Below are 23,197 nucleotides of genomic sequence, written 5' to 3'. Positions count from 1 at the left end.
TAAATGATTATGATTTGATATTCTGAATAAAGGATTTAAATTGACAGATATGGGGCCCATACCTCAAATACTATGGCCTGGAGTAATCTTCAGATTGTTTTACTGCAACTGTAGATTTCAGGTTTTATGTCTTGCATATTGCTCTGTTGTGATTCAGACTTATTATTTCCATCTGTTCATGTGAATGCCAAAACTGGTTAAATAAAAAAGTTACAAAAAATAAAATAAAAAAGTACTCCATCATCATCTAGTGCTGAAAGCATGAAGGATGGACAGCTGCCAGAACACATTTCTAAAACTAAGCACACCTTGCTCCTCCCAGCAGCCAAGTAGTTTAATTTTGTTCCCCTGATGCGATAGCTGCTTTCATGCGCCTTTTAAACCAAGATATTAATCGCAAATGTGCATAAAGGACAAAGGGCTTTCTGTTCTGCTGCCACTTCAGTCCAACTTCTGGAATAAAGTTAATCTGTTAAGGCGATTACATGTCTCGAGGGTAGATTCTCGCTATACAGACTAATGATGAGGTACTGGGGTTAGAAAAGGAGTGGGCAGTTTCGGTTCTCAAGGGCCACCAGCCTATTGGGTTTTCAAGATATCCCTACTGGTAAGGGTGCTTCAACACTACTGAATATGCATGACATATTTGCATACAAGTGAGGCAATGTGCATAGAAATCTCTCATATGCATATTCATTAGGAATATCCTAAACTCCTGACAGGTTAATGTCCCTTGAGGACCCAAAATTGCCCACCCCTGGGCTAGAAACACAACCTCCAACCTTCAGGATACTTAACAGGCTCTGCTGACATGTTCAGGATGCAAAAAAAAGAGAGGAGATATCAAATCACCCAAGACAGGCAACTGCTTTTTCTTTACTTGGGAAAGCTCGCTCTGTGTGTCAGGAACACCACTGCAGTGACTTGCCACTGAGTAAAACTCAGCGCCAGCCCAGACTTGGACACTGTAAGGGTCCCTTCTAGCCTTCAGCTTTACAGGCCTCCTGCTTCTCATAACCTCACTTGCCTGTGCATGGACTCCCCTTCACCTGTCACCACCACATTAGTAAACTCTATCAGACTGAGCACAGGACAGGGAATATGGTACTGCTCATCCAAATCTGACAGGAGTCACATGAGCTCTGTATCACTTTATCTTATTGCGCTGCCACACGCCAAAGCCCCACGCAGTGAGGCAGCGAATGCCACACTCTTTTTACAAATCTTTCCCAATTTAATTTTCATTATGAATTAAATGGCACCTCTGCTTCATAATACTTTTAGCATTATGCCTTACTTTTTTCTGCACAATAAGGTGTCTGGATCTATTAGCTGCCATGGCTGGGACTGGGCCTCTAAGTTTTGTCTCTTGTACAATGCATTTAACTATTTTGAACTATGCTAGAGTGTAGGCAAGGCAAAGATTATAAGAACGCACAGTTAAGCTCTGGAATGTGTTGCCAGAGGATGTGGTTAGTGCCGTTAGTGTAGGTGGGTTTAAACAAGGTTTGAATACGTTCTTGGAGAAGTCCATTAACTGCTATTAATCAAGTTGACTTAGGGAATGGACTCTGCTACTACTGGCATCAGCAGCATGGGATCTTCTTAGTGTTTGGTTAATTGCCAGGTTCGCCCACTATTGGAGATAGGATGCTGGGTTTGATGGACCCTTGGGTCTGACCCAGTATGGCAATTTCTTATGTTCTTACGAACCAAACTCCTCTTCCCCTCAAAAACGCAATGGAGTTCAGGGCAACAAAGCAAAGAATGCCTACATAATACACCATAAAAAAAGAGAAGGACCACTTAAGTGACTGGGTAGAAAAGGCTTCTAAAAAGTAAAAAACACACTATTAGTACTTAGTCTGATTTCACAGTATCCAAAATTATCAGAAAAACCATTGTGAGCACTCAACTGTCTTCTGTAGCACACAATCTCTAGGAGAGCAGAATTAAGATCACACACATTGTAAAGTCAGAACACACCAACAATGGAAGTCTTTGGGATCTGGATTACTGACAAAACGCAAGTGACAGAAGGCTGAATAAGTAGCAAATGTGCACGGGCCAGACCAATCTGCCATCTGATAATGCTAATTAAATAGCTGAAGACTCGTGACCCAAGTTCTGAACAAACTGCAGTGGAACAGGCAGCCCTAACACAAGAGATCCCCTCAATCCCCCAATACATATTTAGGTCACCAAAGATCTCCAGACTCAAAGTGCTACATAATGGGAGATTTCACAAGCCATCTCTATAGTACATACAAAAAAGAAAACGTTTTCAATCTTTACAGAAGTTGGCAGATATTATCCCTGTACCCAAAGCATATTTTGAGGATTTCTACATATCTGTTTAACTTTAGTCACATGTGGCACTAAGAAGTGAAATCATCATTAATTTAAAGCTCTCCGGAGAAAGGACACAACTCATGCTAGATCCCACATCAAACACACAAAACTTAGATTATTTTGTTTCTTGCACGTAACGTTGATAATTTAGGCAATGAAAAGTAACGTAACCATAACTCCTTGGGCCACAAAAAGGCCATGCACCATTGAATGATGGACAGCAGAACCACAATCCAATGCCATGCACTGTGCGAACACAGTATAGGAGACTAAGAGTGGTTCCAACCTGTGTACTGCATACAGGAGACATTACAAATGCTACAGGGCAGCCTCCCACAGGCAGGATGCCTCAGCTGTCATTTTCTTCAAGTCCATGGATCCGTATTGATCTACAGTACCGACCTAAAATGCATTGCCGTCAGATTGAAGGGACATTGGTCTCAAGCTCTTTTTATAAGTTGAAAGCTACACTATTGTGCACTGCCACACTTCCGACTGCTATCATCTGGGCATCATTCTGCTAAAGACCAGAATCCAATAATCAGCCACACAACTGGTTAACATCCCTAGCTCGATATATGTTCTCGCCTTTTGCCTTCCTTCATAATAAATGTTGTCACGCTCATGCTCTACACCTCCTCTTCAAGAGGGGTTTTATGCTGGAGGTTTACTCTTAAGTGCCCAACATTTACAGAGAGACAGAAGAGCATAACACTCTGCCAAATGAATTACAAGAATTTCTTTTTACTAGTATTTGTTATGGACCAGCACTACAAACCTGCAATAAGATACCTCGGCACTAATTAAAGACACCAAAACTGGTTTTTAGAAACCAAAAGTAAAGACCCAGGCTACTCAGCTTTCATACCAGATAACTATTTACCCCTGGCCCTAACCAGGTTTAAATTCTGCCACTCTTTGAGGCTACCACATCTACTAATAGGTTGTTGGAGGCATCCACCATCCTCTCAATAAAAGTACCATGCCTTCAGTTTTCTTCCAAGTCATAAAATAGCTCTATGTCCATTACCTTTGTTTTATGGAAAACTGCACCTTCGTAATAGGATTTCCTAGACTTGATTCTTTTTCATCCCCATAAAATGTTCCTTGTGCATTGTGTTACTTTAGATGCGAGTCTTACACATGCTTTACAGCTGACAGGGGGCAAGGATGAAGCATTACACTAAGCAGATCTCAGTACTGTGGTCCTGCTGGATTTCCAAAGAAGCTTAAGGCATGAGTCACTTCACTAACCTCAAACGCCCAGAGAAAGCAACTGCTTGTAAAATTCAGTGCAGGGTGACGGGACCAGCTTTACTCACCTGACTGCAGTCTTGCCAGAGCTACTGGTGCACCTGAAAATCAAATTTAAAACAAACTTACAACACAGCTGGAAAATCAAACAAATTAAAAGGAGGAACAAAAAAAAAAATGAAGGAAAGCAAAGGAATGAGATATTGTGGTTCCCTATTAGGTTTACTTGCTACTAATCATGCTTTTTAAAGCGCTACTAGACATACGCAGCGCTGTATAAATACATACAGAAGACTGTCTCTTCTTTGTGGAGCTTATAGCCTAGTCAATTTTAACACTAAAGTACCATTCAGGGTCTTAAAACCATTTATAGCTTTAACAAGCAGGCCTGGAAATTATATGCGAGTGCAAATCTAAATTTACACCTCCCAAATTAGTTATACTACAAAATGGCTATACAGGTTCAGACACAAACAGAACAATCTGATAGGCCCCTGGCACTCACATGACTTTCACAGTATCCAATAAAAGCATGAGCTGGTCGTGTAGGCATCGGAGAAGTGCTGCACTAGGACAGGATGTACACATGCCAACACCTTGGCTCACTTACATAGTAATACTTTACAATTTTGTTTACTGCTTTCGCAGCACAGCTGTCCAAAGCGGTTTATAAAATAACAGCTAATTAGCATAATCATTGTTTTGTGGTTTAGCATGAAATGTGATGCATAAGAGACCATTATATATATATATATATATAAGAAACTATGCTGAATGTATACAAATCACTAGTCCTTTTTTTTTTCATTTCAGAGAAAGACTCTGTTGCCTATGTTCATAACGGGTGGGAAACGGCGCGAATCTGGGCTCGATTCCCAGGTCAGTTTGGGCTAGGGAGAGGGAATCCCAGGCAATTACACAACAGTGACACTTAGTGGCCAAATTATAACCAAAATCACAGGCGTTTGGAAGGGGCCCAGGTGCACAGCCACCAGCTGAGGACTGTCATTGTGATGGACTGGGCTAAGTGAGTTGGGGAAAGGGATAAAAGTCCAAATAAATTAATAGAACAGGGGAGTGGCCCTTGTGTAACCGTGCTAGGAGGCCCAAAACGTCGGGAAGAAATTGCCAAGGAAAAAACTAAGAGACCCTCTACCATATTTCCATCCTGCTGACTCTCCCTAGATCATGCGATGCTTGCAAAACAAGAAGAGAAAGGCTTCAAGCCTTTCCATGTATTTGCCAACTTTAGCAGTTAAAGAAGGACTGCGTACAGATGGATGCTGTTGTCAGGCTGAATTCAAAATTTATAAAAGCTACGGCTACACAGGAGTAAAGTTGAGCTTGTATGTTCGAACTATACAGAGGCAATTTTCAAAAGCTTTTATGCACATAAATGGGCTTTTTGAAAATTACTACAATACGCGTTGCTTTTACCCACTCCTATGAGTTTAGTTTTTAATCCTTTTAGTATGGCTTTCTGAGCTATGCTGTTAACTTAGTATATAAATTATTTTACACAGTCACTGTAAGCCACATCAGTCTCTTGCTAGATCTGCAGGTAATCAAAGATGAAACAAATTAAATGGGACCTTACATAAGCTAATAGATCAGAGCTGGAAAATGTCTGGGCACCAGGTTGTCAGGCGCCAAGCATTTGGTGCTTGATGCTTAAGTGTGGCCAGCCTGGGCCCAAAAAGAGATGCTGTCATCCAGGGCTAGCTCCTACCAGGCCATGTGGCAGGTGAAGAGGTGAGAGAGCGTAAAAGGTGTAAAAATAAAAAAAATGGCAAACACCATGGCTCCTAAAGTTTTTGGCTGGTGCCTAAGTTTTCAAACTATTTTGCCCATCCTTATAGTGGCTACAACTCAAAGAACAAGGCTGAATTTCACTAAGGTCTGCTGAAGACTGGTGGTAGAAGAGTTTGCTTTTACTCTGCACATTCAGCCTGTTTCTTAATATGAGGAAGTTAACTAGAGCTCATAAATATTAAAGTTACAACTTGGAGCTCCAAAAGCTGAGAAAAATCATTAAAAAAAAAAGAACCCCAAACCAAATTTACAACCACTACTCCTGGAGCAAAAGTCACTGAAATAGTACCTATTCTGCCAGGACTAGCCTTCCAATAATCACCTAACCTGAAGTAGAAGAGAGTAAAAACTTTTAACAAACTCGGAAAGCCCAGCGTGCCATGAATTCCTGCCAACTCTGCCAGCATAAGAAGTGGGAAGCTGGGCCTCCCATGTTTGCACTTCGTCACCTGGGTCATTGTTAATGGACTTCTCCAAACCTCTTAAATCCTGTTATGCTCCTTGCCATGACCACCAGAATTTCACAGTTTGATAGTGCATTGAATAGACAAATGCTGCTTTCTCCGATCCCCTGGTCATAGTCTTATTTGAAAGGGTAAATAACTGGGCCCTATTTACTGGTCCCACCTCACTCATGATTTTATAAATCATCTCCTTCAAACTGAAGAGCCTTTCTTTAGAAGGGAACCATTTCATCCTCTGAACTTTTTCTAGTTTACTAGATCTTCTATGAGATGGAGCGATCAGCACTTCACACAATGCTAAAGGTGCGATGGCACCATAGATCTATATAGTGGCATTAAGATACTCCGTTTATTCTCCGTTCCAAATAATTCGTAGCATTCTGTGTGCTTTTTTTTCCCAATTTACTTTTTATCAGAATTTTAATTAATTTTAATTAATGAATGAATGCAAGGACAACGTTACAACATGCAAGAAACTAATACATAGAAAAGAAAGGGGGGGGGGGAAAACCATTAATAAAAGTCCAGAAGTAGGAGGAAAAAGGAAAAAAAATCCATCCAAGCCCGGGGGGGGGGGGGGGGGGGGGGGGGAATCTGTGACCAGCTCAAGCAACTATGACTACCCTTATGACCCCCACCCAACAGCATTCCACTGGACTAACTACTCAACTTTAAGATGACAATTTTATTCCCTTGATAATACACAATACACTTACAAGGAAATTTACAAAGGAAGAATCCCAAGTGCTGCAACTTGTCCTTGAAGATGGGTCATACAGGAAACATCAAGAACAATTTGAATTCTCTCTCCACAGAAGAAACTTCTTCTATACTTAAATTGTTTAAGCACTATACCTGTCTGTCAAAGCAAAATGTGACATGGTTTGGCCCAAGATGATATTACATTTGAGAAGACTCTAAAGAAAGCAGATAAATCCAGGAGGGGGGGGGGCGCTGTCAGCGTCTGACGCATGCGGACGTGAGAGGGGGCGCTGTTATCTTTAACAAATATTTTACTATATAGGGCATGGGGGGGGGGGGGAAACAAGTGTGTCGGGGGAGGTACACACCGCATGGGAGGCTGCAGACCTCCAGAGGAGGAAGATTCTGCAGGAGGTTGCAGAGGTGTTACAGGATTTTTTGGGGGACACACCGGATCTCATAGTTTCATTATTATTTTCATATGGGGGAGACAATACGCTACGGGTTGGACAGGGAGGGCATGTGAATCTATAATCGGGCATTGATAAGATTCTATACCATGTTAGGGAACCATACGCATGCAGGGGAATTCTATGAGTTCATATTGACGAGTCAAATGGTGGCTAAATTATCCTTAAACGTTAAAGGGCTCAATACACCCAGGAAGCGTTTGTTATTTCAGAGGGAGCTTCAAAGACAACAGGCTGGAATTATATTTGTTCAGGAAACGCATGTGCGGAAGCATCATGAACGACTTCTGCATAAGAACATGCCATGCTGGGTCAGACCAAGGGTCCATCAAGCCCAGCATCCTGCTTCCAACAGTGGCCAATCCAGGCCACAAGAACCTGGTTGAATGGGCCTTGACCTGTAGAGGCGGAGGTTTCCCTGCTTCTACGTAGGCCGCTTTGATAACTTCCTTGATCCAGCGGCTATGGTTGTCCGCGATGCTGCTTCCCCTAGCCTTTTCCCGCTGTGAAGGACGAAAAGGTGGTCCGTTTTTCGTACGGGCTCCAACATTTCCAGGTATCTGGAAAGGATTCTGCCGATGTTGAGGTGACATAGGCTACGGGCTTTTTCCGAATTCTTCAGTGCTCCCGCCGACGGGAGCGAAATGGTCTGATTCAGATGGAAGTGTGAGACCACTTTGTGAAGGAATGAAGGGACCGTGCGTAGCTGAATGGATCCCGGGGTGAACCTAAGGAATGGTTCACGGCAAGACAGAGCTTGTAGTTCAGAGATGCATCGTGCTGAACAAACCGCCAGTAAGAAGACAATCTTCAGCTAACCTGGCATAGTGACAGGCCTCGGAGAGGTCTGAAGGTGGTTCCAGACAGGAAGTCCAGAACGAGGTTGAGATTTCACAGAGGTACCGGCCACTTTAGAGGTGGTCGAATGTGTTTGACTCCTTTCAGGAAGCGTTACATGTCTGGGTGAGAGGCTATGCTATCGCTCTTGGCGCCAAAGCTTGATAGTGCCGCCACCTGTACCTTGATGGAGTTGAGGGACAGACCCTTCTGAAGTCCGCTCTGTAGGAATTCTGAAGTCCGCTCTGTAGGAATTCCAGAATCATGGGAACTTTAAGTGAGCATAGCTTGATGTTGTGATCTTCATACCAGGCTTCAAATATTCTCCAGATCCTTATGTATGTTAACGATGTGGAGAATTTATGTGCTTGGAGGAGGGTGTCTATTACCGCTCCCGAGTATCCACTCTTTTTTAGGCGGGCCCTCTCAATGGCCAGACCGTAAGAGAGAATTGAGCTGGGTCCTTTTGGAGGATCGGACCTTGTTGTAGCAGGTCCCTGTGTGGAGGCAGGGGAAGGGGCTTCCCTGCCAGAAGTCTTCTCATGTCTGCGTACCACGGTCTTCTTGGCCAGTCCGGAGCCACCAGAAGAACTAGTCCCCTGTGCAGCTGTATCTTGTGAATGATTGCGCCCAATAGTGGCCACGGCGGGAAGGCATATAGCAGGGTCCCCAGTGGCCAGGTCTGTACCAGGGCATTGATCCCTTGGGACTGTTTCCGCCTGCGGCTGAAGTATTTGGGAACTTGGGCGTTGGATCTGTTCGCTAGAAGGTCCATGTCCAGTGTTCCCCACCAGTTGACTATCATCTGGAAGGCTGCGGGCGACAGCCTCCATTCTCCTGGGTCTAGACTTTCTCTGCTGAGGAAGTCCACCGTGATGTTGTCCTTCCCGGCGATGTGGACGGCGGAAATCTTCTGTAGATTTGCTTCCGCCCATGCCATCAGTGGGTTTATTTCCAGGGACACCTGATGGCTTCTGGTTCCCCCTTGTCTGTTGATGTAGGCCCCCGTCGTGGCGTTGTCGGACATCACTCTGACCGCTTTGTTTCAAAGTCTGTGAGCGAACCGCAGGCAGGCAAGTCTGACTGCCCGTGCTTCCAGGCAATTGATGTTCCATTCTGCCTCTTCTGCGTTCCACTGCCCTTGGGCGGTTAACTCCTCGCAGTGCGCTCCCCATCCCCGTAGGCTGGCATCTGTGGTTAGCAGAGTCCAGGCTGGGGATGATAGTCTTGAGTCTCTGTTCATGTGGCTGGGCTACAGCCACCACTGTAGTTGGGTCCGAACTCTGCCCGGGAGGGCTAGGCGTACGGTGTAGTTCTGCGACCGTGGGTTCCATCGGGTCAGAAGTGAGTGTTGTAGAAACCTCATGTGGGCTCTCGCCCATGGGACCACTTCCAGGGTGGATGCCATCAGCCCTTCCATGGGACCACTTCCAAGGTGGATGCCATCATCTCCCGGGCAGAGTTCGGACCCAACTACAGTGGTGGCTGCAGCCCAGCCACATGAACAGAGACTGCAGGTAGTCCCATGCTGTGGGGCGAGGATCGCTCAGCAACGATTGTAATCAGTTCCACAGCTTTGATCTCCTTGTGGGGGTCAGGCTGACATTGTCTTCCTTGGTGTCGAAGCGGACTCCTAGGTATTCCAACGATTGTGAGGGCTGTAGGGAACTCTTGTTCGTGTTGACCACCCATCCGAGATTCTCCAATAGAGTTCTGACTCTGTTGGTTGATTGGAAACTTTCCTCTGGCGACTTTGCCCTGATCAGCCAGTTGTCCAGGTAAGGATGTACTAGGATTCCTTCCTTCCGCAGCGTTGTGGCCACTACCACTATTATCTTGGTGAACGTCCGGGGTGCTGTGGCTAACCTGAAGGGTAGGGCCCGGAACTGGTAGTGATGGTCCAGGACCTTGAAGCGTAGGTAGCGCTGGTGGTCCTGATGAATTGGGATATGAAGGTAGGCCTCCAACAGATCCAGTGATGTGAGAAACTCTCCCGGCTGTATTGCTATTATTACGGATCTCAGGGTTTCCATGCGGAAGCAGGGGACCTTCAGGTATCGGTTTGCAGACTTGAGGTCTAGGATAGGCCGGAATGTTCCCTCTTTCTTGGGAACGAGAAAATAAATGGAATAATGACCAGAATTTATCTCTTGTGGAGGCACCGGGGTTATGGCCTCGAGGGCCAGTAGTCTGGAAAGTGTAACTTCCACTGCCGCCTTTTTGACGGGGTCGTGGCAGGGAGACTCCACAAACTTGTCCGGAGGGGGGGGGTGCGTAGGAAGTCCAGGTAGTACACTTCCCGAATGATGGCTAGGACCCACTTGTCCGAAGTTATCTCGACCCATCTGCAGTAATACAGGGCAAGTCTTCCCCCTATGGCTTCCCTTGGATGGGTCGGCTGAATCTCATTGTGGGGTGCGGCCGGGCCCTGTGCCCGAGCTGTTTCCCCTCTTGTTGTGCTTGTTCCGAAAGGACTGGTTCCTGCCCGTAGGGCGGGGCATTTGGTAGCTGCTCCTGTATGGGTTGAAGCGCTGTGAGCTTCTGCCCCTGGAGGCCCTGGGAAACGGTCGCTGGGCTCTCCTTGACTTATCTTCTGGGAGGCGTGGTACTAGGGATTCGCCCCATTTGTCAGCCATCTTCTCTAATTCGCTGCCAAACAGGAGGGTTCCTTTGAAGGGCATCCTTGTGAGGCGTGTTTTGGAAGATGGGTCGGCAGACCAGCTTCGGAGCCAGAGTTGTCTCCTGGCCGCCACTGCCGATGATACTCCTCTGGCCTCTGTGCGTACGAGGTCTGAGGCTGCGTCCGTTAGGAACGAAAGCGCTGGGTCCATGATATCTCCCGGGGTGTTGCTCCTGGCCTGGGATAAGCAGGCACATGTCACCACAGTGCAGCAGGCCGCAATCTGAAGAGACATAGCGGCCACGTCAAATGACTGTTTAAGGATGGCTTCCAGAAGCCGGTCATGCGTGTCCTTGAGTGCTGCTCCTCCCTCTTCTGGAATGGTGGTGCGCTTGGAGACTGCGCAGACCATGGCATCCACTCTTGGGTAAGCGAGCATGTCTTTGGTTGCTGGATCCAGGGGGTACAAGGTGGCCAAGGCTCGACCCCCTTTAAAGGCAGACTCTGGGGTGTTCCATTCCAGGTCAATTAGCTGCTGTGCGGCTCGCAAGAGTGGGAAATGTCGGGAGGCCTGGCGAAGGTCTTCCAGAAATAGGTTCACCTTGGGATCCCCCGGGGTCTCTAGGTCCGGGATCGCAAGTTCCGCCAGGCATTGGGAGACCAGGTCCGGGAGCTCTTCCCTTGCGAAGAAGCGTCTCATGGTTCGGTGGGGCTCTGTCCCTGGGGGGAGTTCCCCTTCTTCTAGGGGTTCGGCTTCTTCTTCTGATATGTCCGTGTCCCCAAAGGTGGGACTTCTTGGCGTTAAAAGCCTATGCCTAGGTCTTGAAGGGCCTGGAGCATAGGGGTCCTCCTGCGGAGCATGTGGTTGGTACACCAGGGAATCCGTTTGCATGCAGACAAAGGCGTGAATCCCCTTGAAGAGTTCCACCCATGAGATAGACGATGGGCCCACATTGAGCGGCGCTGGTTCCCTGGGAGTCTCTAGCTGAGAGGGAGTTCCACTGGGATTCGCTAGCTCCAGGGAGCCCCCTGAAGAGCTAGTGCTCGGCCTCCTGGCACTGGGCGGCCCTGATGTGGCATGCTGGGCAGAGGCCTAGAGATTTTACTTCTGTTTCTGGATGTGCTGGGGTTGCCTGCGCGTACATTTTATATGCTCCTGTGTGCCTGGTCGCGTGCTTAGGGTTTGTGCGTGTATTTGTGCGCCCAACCCGAGATATGCGTGCGGTTAGCTGGGCGCGCGTAGTCCGTGAGGCCGGGACTTGTGCGTGCGCGCCGCTTATGCGCCCAAATGCTCTGTGCGTACAATTTAAGCGCACAAGTAGTTTTATGCGCACAGGTAAATTTTGTGCGCTCGGCCGGTCGGCGATGCAAGCGGCGAGGTTAAAGCCAAGATGGAGATGGCGACCACGCGGGCAAGATGGCGACTACCTCGGGGGGTCTCCACGTGGGCAGACCCTTGGAAATTCCGGGACCTGGCCCTGCTAGGGCGGATCAACCCGGTGGCGCTGGCTTCGGCTGATGGCCTGCGCTCGTCCTCAATCCTTGGAGACCGGAACAGGTAAAGATTTCTACCTTACCTTGTCTTCGGCGCTTCCCGGTCTCATCCCGGGCGGTCTCCGGCTGCGGGGGGAGAGGGCAACTACCTTCACCGCCGCTTTTGAGGGTGCACCCGCTGCCTCTAAGCTGCGCCCGAAACTCGGGGGCTAGGTCTTTGCCGCGACTCGGCCGCCGGACCGAGGCTCACGGAAATCACCTCGGGAATCTCGACTGGGGGAGGGACCCGAGGGTGTCACCGCAGGAGAGCGGGGCTCGTCTTCAGTTAAATTTCGTCTTTTGTTTTGGGTTTTCTCCTTGAATTTGGTTCTAACGCTCTCAGAGCGTGCAGATAGCTCCTAACTGCTATGGAGACGGAAAATACTGAGGATCTGCACTTTCTGCAGGGGTATATGTACTAGGGGCTGATGTCAGATTGAAATCTGATCCGTCTCCAACTGCTAGCACGAGTACACTATACCCCATTGGTCCTGAGTCCATCTGCTACACGCTAGGAAACTGCTTTTCTATGCACCCTCCGACTTAATATCATGGCGATATTAAGTCGGAGGTCCCGAAGGGTAAAAAAGAAAAAAAAAAAAAAAAAAGGAAAAAAAAATTCGAAGTAGGCCCGTGGCTTGAAAACCAGATGCTCAATTTTGCTGGCGTTCGGTTTCCGAACCCGTGGCTGTCAGCAGGCTCGAGAACAGACGCCGGCAAAATTGAGCGTCGGTTGTCAAACCCGCTGACAGCCGCTGCTCCTGTCCCTAAAGAGGTGCTAAGGACGTGCTAGTGTCCCTAGTGCCTCTTTTTACCTGTTTCTACCACCGGACCTAATTTGCATACTGTATCGCGCGCACAGGAGAGCGGGTGTTCGCCCGCTCTCCTGCAGACTTTACTGTATCGGCTGCTCAACTATGGGCACTTATAGTCCTCCACCGTACACATGACATTCCTCAATGGGTACGATTAGAACAAGATCTGTTTGGGAACGTATCTATCTCAGCTATGCCATGGCAGCCCCGTTCAACATGGGGTGCTCTCACCCATTTCCTATTTGTGCTGCGTAATACTCTTCAGGTTTGGCACAAGTGTAAGTCCGTTTTGGTGGGGCCTGAGAATCATTTCTTGATGTCTCATCTATTTACTAATAGTGTAATACCGGTGTCTGACTGCTCTACTGTCACCAAGTGTTGGCTTGAAGCTGGAATTCAGCATTTGGAACATGTAATACAGCAGGGAACCATTTTAACTAGGGAACAACTTAGTGACATATCCGAGTGGTGTTATAGACTTTTTACTGTATGCCAGGGTTTATCATTTTATTCATAAGGGGGCTAGGGTGAAGTCGGTATGGACAATTAATACATTATTTGAAACCTTTTGTCAACATGCTTCTTCCATTAAGGGTGTTATATCCAAAATATACGCTATATTTAATGGTAAAAAGGATGGTATGAATAAGTACAGGTTACTCTGGGAATCAGACTTCCAGTCGACCTTGGAAGATCATGACTGGGTTGTCCTGATCTGGCACACAGATGTTCTATTTCCACTGGGTTGCTATAAATTACTATACCAGTGGCTCTATACACCTGTCTCACTTCATAAATTTTTCCCAACCATCTCGGATCAATGTTGGAGGGGCTGTGGAGACTTGGGTACATATCATATTTTGTGGACCTGCCCTAAAATTCAAATTTTGGCATATGGTTTTTCAATGGCTAACCCACTTATTTCATATGCATATGCCTATAGATGCAAAACCATGGCATACACTTCTGGGTCTCCCTTCACAAGAATACCAAAGAGACAAGCAAAGACTGATTTTGCAAGTTTTTATTGCAGCCAGGGCTGAGATAGCATCACACTGGAAACAAACGAATACACCAACTATGGCTGATATTCAGCATCGCATACATTCTTACTATCAATTAGGTAGGTTAACTGCTATCCACCAGGATCGCCTGGTGGCATTTCAGAGCATTTGGGAACCTTATAAGTCCTGGTTGGACACACAAATTCAACAATGACTCAGACAATTAGTATGCCCACGACTACCCTAATTGAATTCAATTGTCTTGTTGTAGACCTAGCATACATTCAGGTGTTGATTTCATTATGCTCTCCTGGTAATTTAGGCCACATTGCTAGTCTATATGTGCTGGCTTACCTATACATTCTTACTATTTTTTACCTGAACTTTACCCATTTGTTTAATTGTTCATTTGATTTCCTGGTTATATATCTACCGGTTTACCAGATTCTGGTTCTTCAGATTATTGTCTCACTGTTTCCACGTGATTTTGCTTAATTCAACTTAATTTTATTTATTTTATCTTTTTATTTTATGCTACCCTAAATACCAAGTTTTTCAATAACTGAAAATTTCCTCTATTTCGTAAAAACCACGGTTATATCCAGTTGTGTTGGGAAGGGAGGTGGGAAGGAATACGATGATGATGATGATATGATGATATGATAATGCTATGATGCTGCTTTGTTTGTGTCTGTTTTTGTTGTTCTACCATTGTTAAACATTGAGTTTACTGTACATGATCACTTACAGTTGTATAGTATTGAGTATCGATTTGCGTACTGTTAACTTTACTATAATTGTATATGGACAATAATGAACAGATTAAACACAAAAAAAAAAAGCAGATAAATCCAAATCATCCAAAGAATCAGTGTCCAAGTCTCCTTCTTCCCCCATTTCCTCTCCTCATCATTGGAGTACAATATATTCTAGAAAGAGGCAATTCTTTTGCCCGAGACTTCCCACAAGAATTTTGTAAATAAATCATGTGCAGATAAATAACCTAGTTATAGGAAAATTCAAATTCTACAAACTTCAAAATTCTTTGCTCTTATATTTTCTACTGCACTTTATTATGAAGACAAATTGTCCTTTATATTAGCCACAATGGAGGGGTGTATGATGGAAACTTCACCTCTTATTGAAAAGGCTTGCTCTGATTTCTCCCAGTCTCCTATCATGTTCACTTAGCTTTGATTCAGTGCCTTTGAAACTACACAATTTAGAAATAGATTCTAGCAAAATGTTTTCAGTTCAAGTAACCGCCTTCCAAACATCTAACAACGTAGTGTTAAAAGGAATAGGCAGCGAAGCTTCTGGATCTGTTCTTCCCAAGCCATGAAGAGGGAGGACATCTACCTTGGAGAACCGCTCAGTTACCTGGGCCGGACTGGGAGATCTCTGGGTTCAATCAGCCCTCCAGAGATTACCTCCAAAGCTCCATCAGTCTTAGACTGCTCTCTTCCTTTTTCCAGAAACTGATCCAGTCCCACTGCCCCCAGAGAACCCACAACAGGAAATACATCTGCAAACTCTTGTACTACGGACTGAGCAATCAAACGCTGGTCTTCAAAAGAAGAACCTACCATTGGCATCTTCACAGGGGTTAGTGGAGGTTTTTTTTGCTGGACTTATGGAGACTCCCAGAAACATTGAAGAGTCTCCACTTCTCTCTCTGACCCATATCCAGTAATTAAGAGCTGCAATGATTGCATTCGCTTTGTAGAGGCATGGTCAGAAATGGTTGTGATACTGGGCCGGAAGGAGCACTAGATGGTATTGTTGAAAAGACTGGTAAGGCCATCTGTGGCAGTATGGTTGGAAGTGACAGTATGTTGTTTTGGGCTGTTCATAAGCAGTCGAGAGACTGCACTGTCACATTCTGAACGAGTGTCTCATGGAGTCTCTTTCTTCCTTAAAGATTGTCTCATAAGAGGAGGTGGTCAGCCAGTTTTTTCATGGACATTTTCACAGATGCTGCTTGTCCAAAACCACACCCTACATCTTGCTCCAGAGGCGGATAAAGGTACATGAAACGGAATCTAAGAATTCATAATCTGATCAGAGTAGATGGTGGATGCCCTCTTCCGCATCCAGGAGCGGTTATAGATAGTAATTGCCCCTTTCTATGGCAGGCAGGAAAGGCTTCAACTTTTGGATTCAGTCATGTATGTACTGCACCATGTGGAATTGCATTTCGAAATATTTTCTTACTAAAGATATCTAGATGTTTGTGGTGTTTTCCAGGAGGAGGAGACTGAGTAAATCCATGTCTTCTTTGCTTTCATCATAGCAGATTCAACAATTACAGATTGATGAGGCCGTTGGACAACACCAAAGCCTGGTGACTGCTGGACTCCAAATTAGAGGTTCAACTTTCTAGCTGCAGGAGTGACCAAAATAGGAGTTTGCCACATCTGCAAAAATTTGAGTATGCTGTGAACTGAAGGGCCACTGGTTCGGTTGGAGTGTGCAGTATTTGAAGAAGCTCGAAGCAGGGGTCTTTGTCTTTACAGACATGGATACCCAGTGCAGTATCCATCTTTTCCCCTCTGGTGGTGTGGTGTGGTCCAGACGATGCGGGTCGAAGGGCATGCCAGTAGAGTCTTCATCCGATCCTAAAAGGTACTGGGTTGCTTACTCAGCATTCCAGTGATAAAGAGGGAGACCCAGAAGGGGCTTCAGGTTGCCTTGGAAGAGGAGCAGCCTAGTCTAAGACCTCTGATCTGCTAGAATCTGCTGCAATGGATGATGAAAAACCCCTGAGCAAGGGTTCTGACGAGTTTACCCCTATAGGAGATATCAGGACTCTGGTCTGTGGTATCACCATAGTGACAGCATAAAGGAGAAGTGGGAAGTTCTTTCCATCTCCTTGGTTAGATGGCTAAAGAAAATCCTCAACAAGTTCCTCCATGTAAAGTGCCCTGGATCTCTGAGAGCATGAGGACATCCATTCACAGGTGGAGCAGTTCTTCTGGTCATTTTCCGTGTAGAGGCACCGATAATTCGTGGCTATCTGTGAGAGACAATTTTCCCATAAATACAACTTTTGAATCCACTCACCATTGTTGCTTTATTTTTATGACCAGACATGGTGTGAGAGAAGGCCACCTTTCCTTATTATACAATTTTTTTGTAGCACTGAAAAGTGCTGTTTTGGGGCTGCAGAGGTAGTGCTAAAAATATCAATTAAGAAAGATTGAAGTATTTAAGAAAAAAATAGGACAGGGACTCTTGCAGTGGAAACACCCGATCAGGAACTCCCCACACATGCTCAGTAGAACTCAAAGCCTCCGGATGACATCACCCACATATAATGGCTAATTCACCCTGCTTTGTGTCAGAAAATCAGTAACTTTACTTTGGAGGAAATACTTGCGCTCTTGGCTTTTGGAAGAAAAAAACTTTTACAAAAAGCTTTTGTTGCTTTTTGGGAATCATAATATACATTTTCAGACAAACACTATTCAAGAACAGTACACCAATTTATTATAAATATCTAATACATCCTAAATATAGTCTGTTATATGGTCCGAATATGTTTAAATATACTACTGACATTCCCCCCCACACACACACACTCCTCTGTCCCCTGATTTCAAACAATAGGAAAATATGCATTTTTTTAGCCAGCTCCTGCTTCCCCTCCCCTTACTTTCTACATAATTTAGGGAAGGCCGCCATATCTCCCAATATCTACCTTTAACATTTTTATCACAAATCTTTCAAGCTCTGGAGTATCCCACAGCCTCATAAATATCAGCAGTGTATCCTCTCACTTGATAAGTTCCCAAAAGAAAGGCCTCTGGACAGGAGGCCAATCCCCTGGAAGTAATTTGCTTAATCTCATCTCCCATATCCTCCCTGTGATTCTGTGCTACCCTATAAGCCTGTAGCTCCCTCTGTGTCAGCAGTTTCTTTAAACAAAGCCAAAACATTTCTAACTGACAACCTATTCTGGGTCATATACTAATTAAGGTATTATATCTGCTTTTCTAAAGTTATTGTTGAAATTGCCGATTTCTCAGTTCTACACCATGAAAGAGTCCAGCTTTTATTGGATAATGTCAGACTAAAGTCATTCCCCAATTTCTAGCAATAATCAGGTCAATGAATCAGAGCCCAACTGTTAAATTCTACCCACACCCCAAAACATTTAGCTTCCCATTCATTTATCACAGAAGGCGCACGCTAGCCTAACAAATGGGTCATCTACACGACTATTTTGTTGCTTTTAAATTAGTGCAGGTGCTATATCATTTAAATCATTAGTTTTACGCTTTTGGTCACTGTTTTTACACAACTCGTCAATATGAAAATAAAATACAAAAATATAAATTCTCCAGATCAATGCACTTTTCCTGTGTGTCCAGTTAAATTGACACTCAAGAGCAGGAAGCCACTTCAGACACTGCACAGGAAAAATCTCACAGACATTTAACTTTATAACTTTGCAATGAAAAATGTAATTTCTTGCCAATACTTAATTCAAATATTTGAAACTTGTCTTAGCAAAACGGCCACTTATCTTCTCACTTCCCTTCTAGAGCTGGGTCATCAGAGTGATACCATTTAGGCGAGCACAAGTTTAAATGTGAAAGAGGGATAAGGAGCAGGTGGAACGTCTTGCTCAGGTAGCTGCCACGGAAGTTAGCACAATTAACAAGCTGCCACCACATTGATTTGCTTGGTTCAGTTTCTTTTCCTGGTTGTTAATCTCCTGAGTCTTAAGGGAGTCCCAATTTGGAAACCCCTGAAACCTCAAAAGCATTTAGTGTGTTCGTGAACACTAAACTCATCAGATAACATACAGATTTTCTTTCCATTACGCTCTATCTGGTTCACTACTCTCCAATTTGCATCCCTTTGTCTTCATTTGATTACATTTTTGGCTTCACAACAACAAGCTTGCCCTTAACTTCAATAAAAGAGAAGCAATTATTCTTGGTAGTCACCACTTTTTTCATTCCAGAATCATTTCAACTCGCAGGGGTTCTCTCTTCTTCTCAGAGAGTCTGTAATCTTGGCATTATCTTGGATCGAAAACTCACCATGATTCCTCACATGAAAACTGTGATCAGAAACTTGTTCTTCAAATTAAGAATGCTATGCAATTTAAAACGCATTCTAGAAGAAACCTTTGCATTGTTCTCCAAGCTCTAATCTTTCCATCAACAGATTACTATAATTCTTTATATTTCAACTTACCTTAACAGACCTTAAGATCTTTGCAAATTATCCAAAATTCTGCTGCTAGCTTACTTACCAGTACACTTATTTGCAATCATATCACTCCTATTCTGAAAGACCTGCATTGCTTATTCTTTTCTGCACATATCAAATCGCTGTTATTCATAATCTTCTTCATAATGTCAAGTCACCATGGCTTACATCTACTCTTATGGATACACCCCCCAGTTTGCACTCTTCGGTCTTCCAGTCAATTCCTTTTGGATTTTCCCTTTCATAAGGCTGCCTGCCTCTCAGTAAGACACGAACACCCTTTTTCTATTTTTGGTACCACACTTCGTCTGGAACACCCTACCACTACCATTATGGCTCACGCAGAACCCGTAATCATTCAGGAAACTAATTACAAACTTTTCTATTCTCTGAGGCACTCCAGTAATTCATACTGTTGAAATGACATATTGAACTTAAGTGCCACACACACATTATTTGTTTTATTGTTAATTTTTGAATGTTTATGAATGTTTTTATGTACCTCACCCAGACTTCCTTGGAGAGGCAGGTAATAAAGGTTATTAAATACATAAAGTCATGGATTGTGATGCCAGGTGGTGTGTGGATACAGTTTAGGGGGGGCTCAAACTAGGGTCTGTGCAGGGAAACAGCATAGCTTCTGAGGTGCTAAATGGCACTGATACATACATACATAAGCCTGTGAACCACCCTCCCTACCACTAGAGTGGACTGGCCCTCTGGAAGTGGTACAGAAGTCCCACACTGTTACTAACTGCAGCCTTTTTATCACAAAACATTAACACCAATACCAACTTCCTGCATTTCTGGTGTCTTCAGTCTGTTGGTCACTATGGAGTAAGCCTACTGCATGCTTAGACCTAAGAAACTGTAGGCCTAAAGTAATAAAGTGGGCTCAGAGTGCCCAATTTAAACCACAGTTGTGCACACTTTACTCCTAATGCAAAGAGCATTGCATACAAAACCGTGAGCATAGAACTGTATGCACTGCTCAGCACCATCCCATGCAAATGAAGGCATTAGCTATTACCCCACGTACAGTGAAGGGTGCTGGCTTACCTCAGGTTCTCTTAGCATTGGAAATTTTACTCCACCTGTGACCAGGGCTAAAATGTCCAGCGCTAGTGTTAGTCTATAGGCAGAAACAAATTCTGACAGCAGGACCTATACTTGGGATTTATACATAGAAGACATGCTTTACATACAGAAAAACATTACCTGTACATAAATATCATTTATGCACACAAAAAAATAGTTTCTGCACTGAAAGCATTTCCGTGCAGTCATTTTATGTGCAAACATCACATCCCCCAAGTTTCAAACCAAAAGATCACCCTGCAGGTAGCACCTGATCGAGTCTGGTCTGTTTTCGAACTAGTCTCTTCTACTGAAATTAAGAATATAATCAAAAAGATGAACTCAAGCTAATCACCCACTAGATGTAATACTGATAAGGCAACCAAAAACTGTGTCAAATATTATTGCTAAACCGATTGTGGATATCGTTAATCTATCACTGGAAGAAGGGAAACTCCCAGTCTAAAAGCTGCTGTCATAAAACCAATCTTAAAAAATAGGAATTCTGATGAGACAATATGGAATAATTTTAGACCAGTGTCAAACCTCCCATTTTTATCTAAATGTATAGAAAAAGGTAGTGTGAAAGCAATCAGCCGATTATCTTGAAGATAACAATGTTTTTAGCATTAACAGATAATCCTCAAAAGGTATGGATTCCGGCCAATCCTACCTATTGGTTATGTTGGATATTTCTGCAGCGTTTGATACTGTCAACTATAGTATCTTTTCTGCATGACCACTCATACGGTGAAGATTGGAATTTCAAAAGCCGATAAAGTTCCTCTTGATTCAGGAATGCCCCAAGGTTTATCATTAGCAGCAACTTTGTTTAATCTGTATTTAATTTGTATTACTCTGCAAATTGTTATCTGGTTTAGGGATAACATATCACACATACACCAATGATGTACAGATGCTTTTACCCGTTAATGGATCCATTGAGGATCCTTTGAAATTGTTAGAAATAGTGTTCTTAAGCAATAGACTAGAATAGCGCTTCTCAACCGGTGTGTCGCATCTCCCGGTGTCCCACTGCCCCGTTGTACTTTCCTTTTCCCTTTTTCCAGGCCCTGCGGGCCAATTGGAAGCCTCCTTTCTTCCAACCCCCACTGCCCAATGGGAAGCCTCCTTCATTCTGCCTGCCCCCACGCAGGCCAACCAGAAGCCTTCTACCTGACAGTGGGAGTAGGAAGAAGGGAGGAAGCCTTTGATTGGCCGGTGAGGCAGGCATCGCATAGCCCGGGGAAGGTGTGGGAGGAATGGCAGTGTCGAACCCCGACGAAGCAAGGCCGCTACGGGAGCCCATCCCAGTAGCACCGAAGAGGAAAACCCGACCCTGATCAAGCAAGGCCGCTACGGGAGCCCATCCCCGTAGCGGCGAAGAGGAAAACCCGACCCTGATCAAGCAAGGCCGCTACGGGAGCCCATCCCCGTAGCGGCGAAGAGGAAAACCTGACCCCAATGAAGCAAGGCCGCTACGGGAGCCCATCCCCATAGCAGTGAAGAGGAAAACCCGACCCTGATCTGGGAAACTACAGACCGGTTAGCCTGACTTCAGTGCCAGGAAAAATAGTGGAAAGTGTTCTAAACATTAAACATATAGAAAGACATGGTTTAATGGAACAAAGTCAGCATGGCTTTACCCAGGGCAAGTCTTGCCTCACAAATCTGCTTCCTTTTTTGAAGGAGTTAATAAACACGTGGATAAAGGTGAACCGGTAGATGTAGTATACTTGGGAGGGAGGGAGTATACTCCGGAGGGAGCGAGTATACTTAGTATACTCGCTCCCTCCGGACCTTCGCCTTGAACCGTGCCACGCTACATTTAAAAAGAAACTTAAGACTTGGTTGTTTGAACAAGCTTTCCCATAGAACTAATGAGCAAGAAAAAGGCATTTCATATCCTCCGTATCTTCCCCAGCTTATATTATATACCTTTTCTCAAATTAACTATTTTATGTTTATTTATGTTTATTTATGTTTTCTCAAATTAACTATGTTCAATGTAAACCGCTAAATGTTCAATGTAAACCGCTAAATGAAGCGATAGTTACGGTTCTTTAGCGATAGTTTTGGTTCCTTGTAAACCGGGGTGATATGTATACTATACAGGAACCCCGGTATATAAATTCTTTAAATAAATAAATAAATAAATTTTCAGAAGGCGTTTGACAAAGTTCCTCATGAGAGGCTTCTAGGAAAAGTAAAAAGTCATGGGATAGGTGGCGATGTCCTTTCGTGGGTTGCAAACTGGCTAAAAGACAGGAAACAGAGAGTAGGATTAAATGGACAATTTTCTCAGTGGAAGGGAGTGGGCAGTGGAGTGCCTCAGGGCTCTGTATTGGGACCCTTACTTTTCAATATATTTATAAATGATCTGGAAAGAAATACGACGAGTGAGATAATCAAATTTGCAGATGATACAAAATTGTTCAGAGTAGTTAAATCACAAGCAGATTGTGAAAAATTGCAGGAAGAACTTGTGAGTCTGGAAAATTGGGCATCAAAATGGCAGATGAAATTTAATGTGGATAAGTGCAAGGTGATGCATATAGGGAAAAATAACCCATGCTATAGTTACACAATGTTAGGTTCCATATTAGGTGCTACAACCCAAGAAAGATCTAGGCGTCATAGTGGATAACTCATTGAAATCGTCTGTTCAGTGTGCTGCAGCAGTCAAAAAAGCAAACAGAATGTTGGGAATTATTAGAAAGGGAATGGTGAATAAAACGGAAAATGTCATAATGCCTCTGTATCACTCCATAGTGAGACTGCACCTTGAATACTGTGTACAATTCTGGTCGCCGCATCTCAAAAAACATATAATTGCGATGGAGAAGGTACAGAGAAGGGCTACCAAAATGATAAGGAGAATGGAACAGCTCCCCTATGATGAAAGACTAAAGAGGTTAGGACTTTTCAGCTTGGAGAAGAGATGGCTGAGGGGGGATATGATAGAGGTGTTTAAAATCATGAGAAGTTTAAAATGGGTAGATGTGAATCTGTTATTTACTCTCTCGGATAATAG

At 44.4% G+C, this 23,197-nt stretch overlaps 1 protein-coding gene across 6 annotated transcripts in view; it reads right to left on the bottom strand.

The window, feature by feature from the left end:
- DGCR2 (DiGeorge syndrome critical region gene 2) overlaps positions 1 to 23,197 on the bottom strand; it is an 89,414-nt gene that overhangs the window by 50,865 nt on the left and 15,352 nt on the right. For 4 of the 6 annotated variants that reach the window (XR_003852044.1, XR_003852045.1, XM_029572031.1 and 1 more), the window contains exon 2: positions 3,675 to 3,707. The exons of 1 other annotated variant lie outside the window; for it this stretch is intronic. Coding sequence is in view for 2 of the 5 variants with exons in the window: in XM_029572031.1 (XP_029427891.1) it covers positions 3,675 to 3,707 (33 nt within the window). In the remaining 3 variants the exon portion in view is untranslated. Of the gene's footprint in view, positions 1 to 3,606; positions 3,632 to 3,674; positions 3,708 to 23,197 lie in introns of those variants that run through there. One more of the 6 variants, XM_029572033.1, reaches the window with a different exon arrangement.

Source organism: Rhinatrema bivittatum, chromosome 11 (genome assembly GCF_901001135.1).
Source record: "Rhinatrema bivittatum chromosome 11, aRhiBiv1.1, whole genome shotgun sequence".
In the NCBI taxonomy this organism is placed as follows: domain Eukaryota; kingdom Metazoa; phylum Chordata; class Amphibia; order Gymnophiona; family Rhinatrematidae; genus Rhinatrema; species Rhinatrema bivittatum.
The sequence above is the reverse complement of the archived record's forward strand: the minus strand, read 5'-3'. Positions and strand labels throughout refer to the sequence as shown.